Source organism: Eretmochelys imbricata, chromosome 1 (assembly GCF_965152235.1).
Source record: "Eretmochelys imbricata isolate rEreImb1 chromosome 1, rEreImb1.hap1, whole genome shotgun sequence".
Taxonomy (NCBI): domain Eukaryota; kingdom Metazoa; phylum Chordata; order Testudines; family Cheloniidae; genus Eretmochelys; species Eretmochelys imbricata.
This window is the reverse complement of record NC_135572.1, coordinates 117978605-117991769: the sequence shown is the minus strand read 5'-3', so window position 1 is coordinate 117991769 and position 13165 is coordinate 117978605. Positions and strand designations below refer to the sequence as shown.

Below are 13165 nucleotides of genomic sequence, written 5' to 3'. Positions count from 1 at the left end.
TCTCAGCAACTATTTTAGAGAGAGAAATGAGACTAGGCCTCCATGTTCTGGATGAGAAGCCATGTGCCTGAGGTCAGGGAGGAGAGGAAACATCCTGGACTCCTTAGAGGGCTCTGGTGTATGGCCAAAGAACTCTCCAGAGTGGTGTGGAAATTGAGGCAGGAAAACTATGTTTACATCCATTTATCTTTCATGCAATGTAAGGAGAAAACTGTGTTTAGAATGCTGTGCTAAGACTGTGTGTGTGTGTGTGTGTGTGTGTGTCCGTGTCCATTGTCTTCCATGCATACCCTTAAAGAGGAAAAGCATAAACCAGAAGGCTCACACCTTCAGTGGGATCCTGGGGAAAGTGCAAGAACAGCTGGGGAAGCCTGTGGGAGATGGCACTAGTTTTAGGGCCTAGGCCATTGGATTGCAGGGTCCCCACTGTCAAGAGGGGGGTGACTGACATGAGATTCGCACCAGACAGCGTGCCTTAGAGGCCCAAAGCCAGAGACAGTACCTACATTCTGCCCAGCCCTAGCAAGCTACGAGTATGTGGGATTCAGCACTGGGATCCCTGCACAGCAGTCTGGAGAGCATCCAGAAGTGGCACTCAACCAGATCTTTGACTGCATTTATCAGAAGAATGAAGATGTTAGCCCAGGTGTCATTGCCAAATTAATTGGGTAATGGCTTTCTAAACGCTCCTTTGGTTTCAAGTGTGTTCTCTTCTTCTCATGATGTAAGGGACATTGCTATGTGCTGTTATGTGCAGTTGTTGCATTTTACTCCAGTGGTGGCTGCATTTACATGGTTGTTAACACGATTATATTTAATTTTTTTAAATGCTTTCGGTGCCTGTGGCTGAAAAGCCCAGAGTGTAAGCTAGTACTAATCATTACTTCTTTTTCAGCTTACACCGATGATATTGTAACAGCTATTCAACAGAGCAGACGAGCTATAATTATCTTGAGTCCTGGCTATGTCAATGGACCCAGCATCTTTGAACTGCAGGCAGCGGTGAACTGTGCATTAGAAGATAACATGATAAAACTGATTTTAATTAAGTACAAGTCATTCCAAGAGCCAGAGTCTTTACCTCCAATAGTGAAGAAAGCTCTTAAAATTTTACCAGTGGTTACCTGGAAATCTTCTAACTCTAATTCGCCAAACAAACAATTCTGGAAATATATGCGATATCACATGCCAGTGAAAAATACCCGGGGGCTAGGGAAAAACAGTCTAAAATTTTTTTTCCAAAGGTTATTTAGTGTGGTTATCAATAGCAGAAAGGCCGCTGGGAGAAGTCAGCAGATTAAGAAATGGTGAGGTGATTGTAAAGGAACATCCTGTATCTGCTACCACCTGACCACAAATTTAGGAGCTCATCATCTTTTGTCTCATTGATAGCTCACTCTAATATAAAGTGAAAAAACCCTCCTATAATGTGACAACCCTAAAGTCTTCAGTAGAAGCAAGTGGCATTGGATCCAGCTGTGATATGTCTTTCTTTTATTATTATATTTAATATTTATTATTTTCAGCAAAGTTGTAGCCAGAGATCCCAGTCAGAATTTGGGCCCCATTGTACTAGATGGTGTATAAACCTAAGACAAAATAGAGTTTACAGTATAACTATGTATTAATAATAATAGTAATATCATATTCTATTTCTAACTAATACACACTGTGTACACAGGCTTTCCTGTGTGAAAGAAATTAAAAGCACAAAGAAATATGGACGGGATTATTATTTTTATTTGCCTAGTTCTGCTGTCATTATGTCATTGGTAAAACTCCCACGGATTTCAGTGGGAACAGATTTAAGCCAAGTTTGAGCATTTTTGAAATTCCAACCCTGGACTTTTTTGTTTGTGTTAATTTGCCCTGATGTTGATAATAATGATACAACAGTTTGAATGTCTTGCTCATTGCATTGTGTTTTCATTTGAGGTTTGTTTTTTCTATTTTTTTTTAAAAATTAAAAAATTAAAATTAAAAAAGAATCCAAAGGAATTTTTCAATGTAACTTTTCCTATGCAGGCCAGAGGGAGCAGCCCTAAAATTCTTAGCCCAGATTGTTCCTTTCTGTGGAAAAAATCCATGAGAGAGAGCCTGTGGAGAGGAAAACTCTGCGAGAATCCCCTCACATGGCCATCTTGGGATGACAGGGTTCAGGTTCTCCTCACCTATAGAATGGGGGGAAGTTCTGTCAAGGTTCCTTCCCCACTCTGAACTCTAGGATACTGATGTGGGGACCTGCATGAAAGACCCCCTAAACTTATTCTTACCAGCTTAGGTTAAAACTTCCCCAAGGTACAAACTTTGCCCTGTCCTTGAACAGTATACTGCCACCACCAAGCATTTTAAATAAAGACCAGGGAAAGAGACCACGTGGAGCCATCTTCCCCCAAAATACCCCCCCAAGCCTGACACCCCCTTTCCTGGGGAAGGCTTGATAAGAATCCTCACCAATTGGTACAGGTGAACACAGAGCCAAACCCTTGGATCTTAAGAACAATGAAAAATCAATCAGGTTCTTAAAAGAAGAATTTTAATTAAAGAAAAGGTAAAAGAATCACCTCTGTAAAATCAGGATGGTAAATATCTTACAGGGTAATCAGATTCAAAACATAGAGAATCCCTCTAGGCAAAACCTTAAGTTACAAAAAGACACAACTTATTTTACCAGCCATTAAACAAAAGAAAATCTAATGCATGTTCTAGCTAGATTACTTACTAACTTTACAGGAATTGTAAGGCTGCATTCCTGATCTGTTCCCGGCAAAAGCATCACACAGACAGACAGAACCCTTTGCCCACCTGCCCCCCCCTCCAGATTTGAAAGTATCTTGTCCCCTCATTGGTCATTTTGGGTCAGGTGCCAGTGAGGTTACCTTAGTTTCTTAACCCTTTACAGGTGAAAGGGTTTTGCCTCTGGCCAGGAGGGATTTCATAGCACTGTATACAGAAAGGTGGTTACTCTTCCCTTTATATTTATGACAAGTTCCATCCCTGAATGTTGAGGATCCCCCAGAATATCTTCCAGTTGCTTCCCCCTGCCAGCACCACCTTACTTTGTCTGAATTTTGCTTCAGTCTGCTTGCTCTCATCATGGCCTGGTCTCACACAAACATGGACAGCCTGAGAATTATAGAGCTGGGTGTCAACAGCATAATGACAGTACTGCAGCCTGTGCCACCTCACTAGCAGCCCCATCTATTCATTGAACAAGAGGGGAGACACACTGAAACCCAGTGGTTCTAATAGGATACTATTCTCTTAGAGGATTGAACCCAGGCATCCTGGTGATTCTTGGAATGGGGGAAAGAGCATCTACTAGCTTGGAAACCTGTCACTCGCACAGCCACATATACACCACTGACTTGATTTCCAGAAGTGCTGTGCACCCACTGAAGTTGGTGGGAGCTCTGGGTGCTCAGCAGCTGTGCCAATAAGACCACATACCAACATCCCTATTGTCACAGTTATCGGGCTTACTGTACCTCTGAACCATCCTGTTCTCTTTGAGCACACCCCCTTTCAGATGTCAGGCCCCAAGCTGTTACCTTTCTCCTTTCTCCGGGTGCAATCACGTGAGTCTCCCACTCTCACACAGAGCCTTGGGCAGCCGTCACCTAATGCTAATCATAGTTACTTCAGCAGGTCTGAGTTATGTTCAGTTTCTGCAGTTCTGCTCCTGCTGGGATAATGACTGTGGTATCCAGTGGCCAGGCAGCCTTCCTAAAGCAGAGTATTGTTTATTCAGAACCAAAGCATTTAAGAGAAAACTCATCTTAAATCGATAAACAGTCTCTACATCTGCCTCTCATTCCTGGGAAGGCCCCAACTGCTTCAGACACTCCTACAGGAGAGTCTGTATTCCATGACAGTCTCTTCTCCCCAGAAACAGCTCACTCACAACTCTCTCCAGAGTCCCTCTCTCTCCAGAGAGAAGGCAAAAGGATGCCCTTTTCCTCCTATATCTAGGAAGTAATGGACAGTTCATTTACATTCATGAAAATGGGATCTCAATCAATGGTTAAAAACACTGCAGAAGATGTTTGAGGTCAAGTAAACTTATCTTAGACTGGAGGACAGCCTGTTAAGTTTAGTCTTGAAAAAGTATGTTATATTTTGTTTTATATGTAACCTGTTGTTTCTTTTATCCTTATTCACTCTCTCTTGAATCTTGAACCTTTGATAATAAAGTTAATATTGTTTTCACTATCAAAGTATATCTCAGTGCTGTGGTATTATACAAGGAGCTTTTCCTGAGTTAAATTGTTCAAAATGGTGAGTACACTTTTCCCTTGGAGGCAGCAGATCTGGTATTACTGTGAGTGTTCAGTGGATATGGGGCTGGGAACTACAGGGGAATGCTTCAAAGGTGTTCAGGGAAGGGACTGCACCTATTGTTAATCTTCAAGGCAAAGGAACGTCTGGCAGAGCCAAGAGGCCAGTGTTTGGGTGGCTAACAGACTGGAGGTATCAGCCAATTAAGCACAAGCAAGTCCCACTCTCTCAGCGGAGGCAGGAGAGTAACAAGGTGACTCACAGTCCTGGACACTGTGAGAATCGTCACATGCGATTCTAGGTTCATTACATTTAGGGAAGCTGCTACTTCCGAGGCTGAAATATTAGGAATATTCAAATGGTTCAGAGAGCAATGGTCTCAATGCAGGAAATCTTGCAAAGAACAAAAAGTCATCAGATACCCAAAAAGTTTTTATATGCAAGGTTTTTAACCCCATTTTAGATACCATATTAACACAATTGGATGATAAGCTGTGGAGTAGAAGAAAGATTTTTACTTTTTGATAGGCAAGAAGCTGAAAAGTCCTACAAACGAAGGCCTAAACAGGCATGCTTGAAGCTTAGCAGGTAGCTGCCTTGAGGATTTAAATTCAGAGTGTTTTGAGAACGAGACTGAGCTCTTCACCAGTTTTTGCAAACAAATCTTTAAGGATGACTTGGAAACAGAGGTGCCCAATAATCTCCTTAGCTACATTCACAAGATGTGATTTTATGTAACACAGAAACCAGCACTGTGTATTTTTTGGGCTTATCTGCTCCTGAGCACTTTTAGCCTGGTTACACAGTCAAGCCTGATAGCCAGGCATTATTCTTCATGCCAGCTCTCTCCTCTGACTCAGATTTTCTCCAAGTCATCTAATCTCCTTTTGATTTTTCACACCCGTAGAAGAAACAGACTTTAGATAAATCCTGAACAACACCTTTGTTCTGAGTTAATGTTTCCATGATTATGCTGCTGCCACAATGCCTGTGGTGACCCTGGGGTTGGTATCTGTTTATTAATGCGAGACAGAGATGGATTAGGGGTATGTGGGGCCCGGGCCAGAGCAAGTGGGGGCCCCTCCCCACTTCTTCCACCTGCAGTCCCCTCCACCCCCACACCTGGTGCTCCTGCTGGGGAGCGGGGTCAGGGCACAGGGGCTTCCCTTGATTCCCTGCAGGAACACTGGGCGGGTGGAGTGGGTCGGGGCATGGGGGTGCCCATTTTTTCAGGGGCCCCCCAATTGTCCGGGGCCCTGGGCACAGGCCCCATTGGCCCAGTGGCTAATCCGCCACTGATGGGAGACATTTCAGGCTAGATCCACAAAGGGGACTAGACTTAGCATTGCAAGTCCTAATGTTTAGATGCCCTGCTGCTTAGTGGAATCCACAGCCCCAAGTTAGGTGCCTAGGCTCCCTACACAATGTATGGGGAGAGTTAGGCATCTAAGAAGGGGATCCACAAAAGCCCTCAAGCTAAGTGGGGATCCACCTAAGCTAGCCAATAGGAAATGCCAAGGAGAAGGATGGGTTCTAAACCCTGCCCATCAAAGGGATTGAGGGTCCTAAATCCAAACTGAAGGGAGGGGCCTGCTTCTGGTTGGGATTCATAGCAGAAAATTCTGTCCTGGAGCTAGGCACATTAAGCCCTCTCTTGCAAAAATTGAGGAGGGGAAAGTGATGGTGTCACCTCCCTTAAACCTTTAGCCCCCAGTGGCTAGAACACTCACCCAGGATGTGGGAGACACAGGTTCAAATGCCCCTTCTACCTGATGTGGAACAAGGCTTTGATGTGACCCCATCTTGAAGGTGAGTGTACTTACCACTGGGCTTTGGGACATTGTGACTGGGTCTCTTTCAGTCTCTCCTGTTGAAGCTGTCCCATGTATGAAATATTAAAACCTTCATTGGGCCAAGAGCATGTGAGGATGACTCTATAGTATGGTAGCTAGGGTACTTACCTCTGATGTGGGAGACCCAAGTACAAGTCCCTGCCTCTGTGCACATTTTGTACAACATACAACGGCTTCAGCAGGAAGGAAGGATTCAGAGAGACCCACATCCATATACCAGAGACCTACTAGCTGCCTAAGTACTTGTGCTAAATGCCAATTTTATATCATTACTATCTATCATGTTAAGCTTAGTGTCAATATTTTATGGATGTAACAGAAACAAAGCAAATTTTACTATAAATATAAATTTTACTTATCAATTTACTATAAATTAAGAGCACAATCTTTGTGGAGTCCACTAGATGTCACTAACGGAACCTCTGAAGAGTCTATTTACATCTGAAACGGTTGCTTACTAGTGAAGTGAGTGAATACAATTAATCAGGTACTTGAGCTACCAGGTGCCTTGACCACACAGAGCACATGAAGGAGAAAGAGAAGGGCAGGAAGAGGAGGTGTGGAGCTGGCAGTCCTACCTGTTCAGCATGCTGGGATCTGCTCCCTGGGATTCTTTTTACTCTTGTGGACTTTGTTGAATGAATTCTGTTCATTATTGCCTAGTTTTCTCAGGCGCAAGGAAAACTATTGAGCCTAGAGCAAGTACAAATCTTCTGGGGAAGAGAGACTATTCCTGAAAAGTGCAAGGCTGCTGAAAGTTTTTATCTGGATTTCAGAAGCCTGCAAATACCTGTGTCTTCATCTGAACTCCAGATTCTTCTGTAATTCAAAAACAGAAAGACACATTGATTTGGGATTTTTAAAGTGATAACATAATAGATAATTTCCTGAGGGAATCTTGATGGCTAGGGTCAGTGCAGACTGAAAGCAGATAATATTACATAGATTCATGCATACAGTACATGCTACACATAGTATAAAAGAAAGTTTCAGCCCCAATCATGGGCTTTCAGATATTTAGACATATTAATTTTTTGAACTGGTTGCTGTTGCTATTGTCTCTGGAGTGTCCTTTTGTTGCTACTTATTTTGAGTTATCCACCTTGAGCAGTAATTCAACAACTCATTACAAGCCTGACCATCATGATGAGGAGGGCTCTGCTCAGGATGAGAGACTGCATGTTTTTACGGTGGATTATAACTACGTGCAAATTCCCTGTGAAATTTCACTTTGGATACTTCTTGCATCTCTTGCAAAAATAGGTAAGTAGAAAACGGCAAGGTAAGATTTTTCTTTTTTGGAAAAAAAATCTTTTGTAGGTAAGAAGTTAAAGAAAGCAGTAGAACATGTTTTATAGCTAAAGTATTTTACAAATGTATGAGAGCATTTTTAAATTATTGGGTCTGCTTTTTGTATGTACTCTGCTGGAAAAACCAGATGGCTTAGTTACCATAAAGCCAACTGTGTCGGCATCAGAGAAATGTCATAAATGATAACACATAAGACCTCTGAAACTGTCCTAAAATAGCTTTTCCATTAATAACAATGTCACACTTTAAAGTTTGCTAACCCAGGACCTTTCTAGGCTACAAGCAGGTGCTCTCTGTCCCAGGGAGAAGCTAGCAGTCTCTCCTCTTCAGATGTTTCTAACATTTAAATGTCACAAGATAGCAGTCATATGTGCAGCATGCAGGATTGAGTATTGCATATCCTGAACTTCAGGGCTGTTTAATTTTGCTCAAGCTCAGGGGAATTGAAGGAAACATTTCCCTGGAGAAATGTTTAGCATTTGAAATTGCTTGGATGGAATTGTCCTGGAGGAGATGGACTAATGGGCAGAATGTAGGCTAGCAGTCAGTACAAGATAAATGCAATTTATCACATGAATATAAACACACACACACATACATATATATATATTCTACAAGTATATACATGTATATGTACAAATGAGAGTGTGAGAAAGAATACTATTGTAGTATTGGGGCCATATTTATAACAAAGATTCATCATCATGTATCCTACATGTAATATTTTATTATTATTAATTAGGATTTATATATTAGTTCTTCAAGACTGCAACATGTTGGGAACCATTGTGCTAGGTGCTGCACAATCATATAGTAAATTACAGCCCTGCCCCAAAAGCTCACATATAATTTCTGAAAATTCCCATAGAATAGTTGCTACGTGAGACTGGTGGATTCCTGGAATTTGCCTAGGGATATAGAACCTTTCATGTCCCAGCTGACAGGAAGCAAAGACTGCTGCCACTGACAACTGTTTCCCGATGTGAAATTCGTTGATGGTCTCAGGCCAGTTTCTGGAAACAGTGTCCTCATTAGTAAAACCATCATTAAAATCAGCACCAATTTGCATCCTTGTTTGTTCATAGATTCCAAGGCCAAAAGCAGTGTGATCTTCTATTCTGCCTTCCTATATAACACAGGCCATAGAACTTCCCCAAGATAATTCCTAGAGCATACCTTTCAGAAAAACCTCCAATCTTGATTTTAAAATGGTCAGTGATGGATAATCTGTCACCAACCATGGTAAATTGTTCTAATGGCTGATTACTTGCACTTAAAAATGTATGCCTTATTTCAATCTGAATTTGTCTAGCTTCAAATTCCAGACATTAGTTCATGTTGTACATTTCTATTCTGGATTGAAGAGCCCATTATTAAATATTTGTTCCCCATGTTGGTTCTTATAGACTGGAATCAAGTCACCCCTTAACCTTCTCTTTGTTAAATTAACTAGATTGAGCTCCTTGAGTCTATCACTATAAGGAATGTTTTCTAATCCTGTAAGCATTCTAATGGCTCTTAGCCTCTCCAATTTAGCAACATCCTTCTTGAATCACAGACACCAGAACTGGATTCAATATTCCAGCAGCCGTCACACTTGTGCCAAATACAGAGGTAAAATAACCTCTCTGCTCTTACACAGTGGTGCAGGTTCTAAGTAGAAATCATTTCTTGCCAGTACTGCACTCATGGGAGGGACAGATTCAGTTGTAAAATGATGCTTTGGGCCCTTAGTGCCACCTGTACTTCCAGATGTCATTGAGGATCCAGCAGCACCCCAAATTGAAAACTTCCTAAATGAAAGAAGGATAGGAGGACAATCCCCAGACTTTCCCTTAACACGCTATCAGTGCCTCCCTTATGTCAAAAGCTTCTGCCAACTTGCCTTTATCTAAGTATTGCTCTCCTCCAGGCACTAGGAAAGCAAAGATGCTGCACCATCTGTGTTTTATAGAAAAGAGGCATAGAACTATATGTGCCATGTACATCTTGAAAGAACTACAGCCCAAATTGTTTTATTATTTTCCTAAGCATGACATACAGGAGGGGTAATCAAAATCAGCCTGCAGAACATGCATGAGAACTGTCTCTGAACAGATAAGCAATTGATCAAAATCACATTCTCTGATCTCTTGGGGCCAAATCCTGTTCCCATTGAAATCAAAAGGAGTTTTGCTATTGAGTTCAATGGGAACAGGCTTTGACATTTGGAGAGGAAAGAACAAAACCACTCAAGCAAGGGCTATGTTGCTTATACCACAGGTATCAAAACTGCTGACTCATGTGAGCATAGGTGCCGACTTTCCCTCTGTCCTGTGGGTGCTCGACCCCCCCATCCCTGCCCCTGCCCCACCCTCGCTCTACCCCATTCCACTCCTTTCCCAAAGTCCCACCCCACCCTGCCTTTTCCCAGCCCCACCCCTTCCTGCCCCCATTCCTCAAGTCCGTGACCCTGCCCTGCCTCCTCCCCGCTACTCCCACTCCCTCCCGGAAAGTCCTTAGCACCACCAAACAGCTGTTAGGCAGCAGGGGGGCAGGAGGTGCTGGGAGGGAGGGGGTGGAGTGGGGACACAGAGCGCTCAGGGGAGAAGGAGGAGAGGTGAGGAGGGGGAGATTGGCTGCTGGTGCATGCGGAGCACCAGCTAATTTTTCCCCATGGGTGCTCCAGCCCGGAGCACCCTCGGAGTCAGTGCCTATGCATGTGAGAAAGTCAGCAGACAGCTGATCTTTGCCCATTGCAAGGGAGAAATCAGCAATCAATGAGGCTAGAACAGTCTCTGTACAATATCCAACTCATAAATCCATCTGCAAAGGATCAAGGAATATCAAGGCTCCAGAGTACATTAAAGTCCCTCGGTCCCATTGGTACATGTTTGTAGTCCAGAGGCCAGAGCAGGAAAGAGGCCAGGGCAGGAAAGAGGCAAAATGGAGATGTTTCCAGGCCAGGGCCTTTTAGCTTCTGCCAAGTGCCAAGTAAAGGGAAATCTGTTCATACTGTGAAAGATGGTGTTTGGAGTCACATGGGCAAGTTACATGTCCATCACCCCCACCCATATTCTAGAATCATAGAATATCAGGGTTGGAAGGGACCTCAGGAGGTCATCTAGTCCAACCCCCTGCTCAAAGCAGGACCAATCCCCAATTTTTGCCCTGATCCCTAAATGGCCCTCTCAAGGATTGAACTCACAACACTGGGTTTAGCAGGCCAATGCTCAAACCACTGAGCTATCCCTCCAGTTACAACAGTCACAAAAAGTCCATTAAGTGTAGACAGGCATTTTCCAGGGTCCATTGTGAGCTAAGTGTTCCTTAATGGGCCATTCAACTTGTCCCTTCATGCGCTGGCTATATATCTTTTGGGTGTTACCACAAGAGCAAACATGTAGGAAGCATAACTAATATTCATAATTTCAGATACCAAGATGAATATACATGCATAGAAATAGCATAATCATAAGTACCAGCTATTTCACCTCCATGACTATTCCCAAAAGAGAGTCTGAAAAATCCCACCATGTACCTGAGACCCTATGTGTCAGCATCATGCCCCACTGGAGTTTTGTTATCTGTTATGTAACAACAGAGATGGAGCCAGTGACATGACTTTGTTTAGCCTAAAAGGGTAAGGTTAATTTTTAGCTGTTCAGGTGTGACTGAGCCTTTAGTCAGTGAGGGCATACTGGCTGGCACACATTCAGGTTATTGGGCTTCAGTGTTCCTTTGCAGTTAACTTTTTAATGTTCATAAACCTGGTATGTACTATGGTGGTTTAAAGCATAACACAAAGATTTTTAGGTTTGCAAATCTGAGAACCTCTGCCTCTTTGAAAGTTAATAATAATAATTATTATTATTATTTTATGTTGCTGGTCATAATGTGGGAGGATATCCTCTCCGCCCTCTGCTTATGAGGTTATGTATGTGTCTTGTAGCACTCTTCTGAACACCAGTTGGAAGGATTTTTTTTTTTTTTCAGTAAATGTGGACTGATTCTTTTCTCTTAGAAGGCATGTAATTTTTCCAGGTTCACACTGATTAACACAGAAAACAATTGGGGCTGTTAAACTTTATTTATAGTCCATAGAAAATTAAGTTCAGCTATATTTTCCAGTACAGTGATGAAATGGGTGTTTGTATATACAAACATCAGCATGCTTATCTAGTCACTTTCCCCCAAAATATGTAGTATTTCAGTCTGTTTATATGGAATATGGGAGTTGGGTAAGGAGCCATTTCTGCATATGTATGACTTATTAAAAGACAAATTTTAAGTAGAACTGTATCCTAAACTGCTTTATGGTATTGTACCCAAACATTGCATTTAATGGGAGATTCAACATCCTTTATAGGAACAAAACAGACTCCTGAAACTCTTACCACAAAAGTGGTCCATAGTCATGCAAATAGTCCCATTATCTTCAATGGAATTGATCAAATGATTAAGGGTTTACAGGATTAGATTCCAAGTTTGTAAATTGTTCTGGATGAAATTGACAATGCCTGAGCTGTCAGATCAGGAGGAGCGTCATTCAATTAAAGGTGGGTTGATGTGTGATAAGTCTTAGCTCTGTTGCTAAGATGAGGAACATATTTTCAGTGAAGTTCTTGGCAGAATCCTGAGGCAGCTGGTTTGAGGTCATCTGTGTCCGGCTTTATATTCTTCACTTATTATTCTCCCACCCACAAAGCTGGAAAATGAGGCATTTGTTTTCTTTGTTTTGCTGCTCCCGTTCCAGTTAACAAAATGCATATTAGACTAGTTTGGCAGCAAAGAATTTTAGGTACTCTGGGGACAACACCTGATTCTGTCAGGCTGCCGAACTGGGCTGACATCAGAATCCAAACATCCTCTGGTCAGTGCAAGCAGAGGCATTCCTCTAATGGTTTGGACTTGATGTGATGCAGTATGGGTGTCATGGATAATTCAGACCGATGGGGAGAAACAGAATAAAAAACGTTGTTTAAACACCTTCCATGTCCCCCCACCCCCACCCCTCATGCATTGTGCTGTTAAAGCCATATAAAGAATGAATGTCCTCCTTAGCAGTGTTCTGCTCCTTTAAGGAGCAGAGCACAGCCCCACCCTCACCTCTGGAGTGGGGAGCTAGTCCCAAGTCTTTCTGGTACCCCATACCCGCTAAAAATCTCTTATCAGGACTGTGTACTGGAGAGTACCACCCCACTTGCACTACTGCTCCTACTTAAGATTCCCGTTTATCCATCCCAGGATCACATTAGCCATTTTGGCCACAGCGTTGCCCTGGGAGCTCATGTTCAGCTGATTATCTTGTTATCTCAGCAGTGATTGAGGTCAATGACTGCTAGGTATGGAGACCAATTTCTCTGTTCCACATATGTAGGAATTACTGTCCTAGACACACAGCCCATCTAATCCACTCTCCCGTCTCTGTCAGTGGACAGAACAAGATATTTCAGAGGAAGGTGCAGGAAACCCCAGACTGTATAATATGGAATTACCTGTTCATAATTCATTGGCTGCCCTCTCACTTCTATGTTTGTAAATTGTTCACATCAGAAATGGAAAATAGAAATGGAAAATAGAGAAACCATGGTCATAAAAATTGCTATTTTTGTTAAAAGAAATACAATAAAACAAACAACCCCTTTCCCCCCAAGAGATTTTTAGCAGGTATGGGGTACCGAAAAGACTTGGGGCTAATCCCCCACTCTTGTATGGATTTATGCTAGTGTGACCGAGGGTAG

At 42.6% G+C, this 13165-nt stretch overlaps 2 protein-coding genes across 2 annotated transcripts in view; both read left to right on the top strand.

Annotated features, from left to right (window-relative positions):
* The window catches only part of IL18RAP (interleukin 18 receptor accessory protein), a 28166-nt gene extending 26446 nt beyond the window's left edge, over positions 1–1720 (top strand). The window contains exon 11 of the mRNA XM_077807095.1: positions 896–1720. Coding sequence (XP_077663221.1) covers positions 896–1311 — 416 coding nt within the window. The 3' untranslated portion in view covers positions 1312–1720. The remainder of the gene's footprint in view (positions 1–895) is intronic.
* A 5412-nt stretch (positions 1721–7132) lies between these two features.
* The window catches only part of SLC9A4 (solute carrier family 9 member A4), a 53396-nt gene continuing 47363 nt past the window's right edge, over positions 7133–13165 (top strand). The window contains exon 1 of the mRNA XM_077807094.1: positions 7133–7394. Within this exon, the coding sequence (XP_077663220.1) occupies positions 7133–7394 (262 nt within the window). The remainder of the gene's footprint in view (positions 7395–13165) is intronic.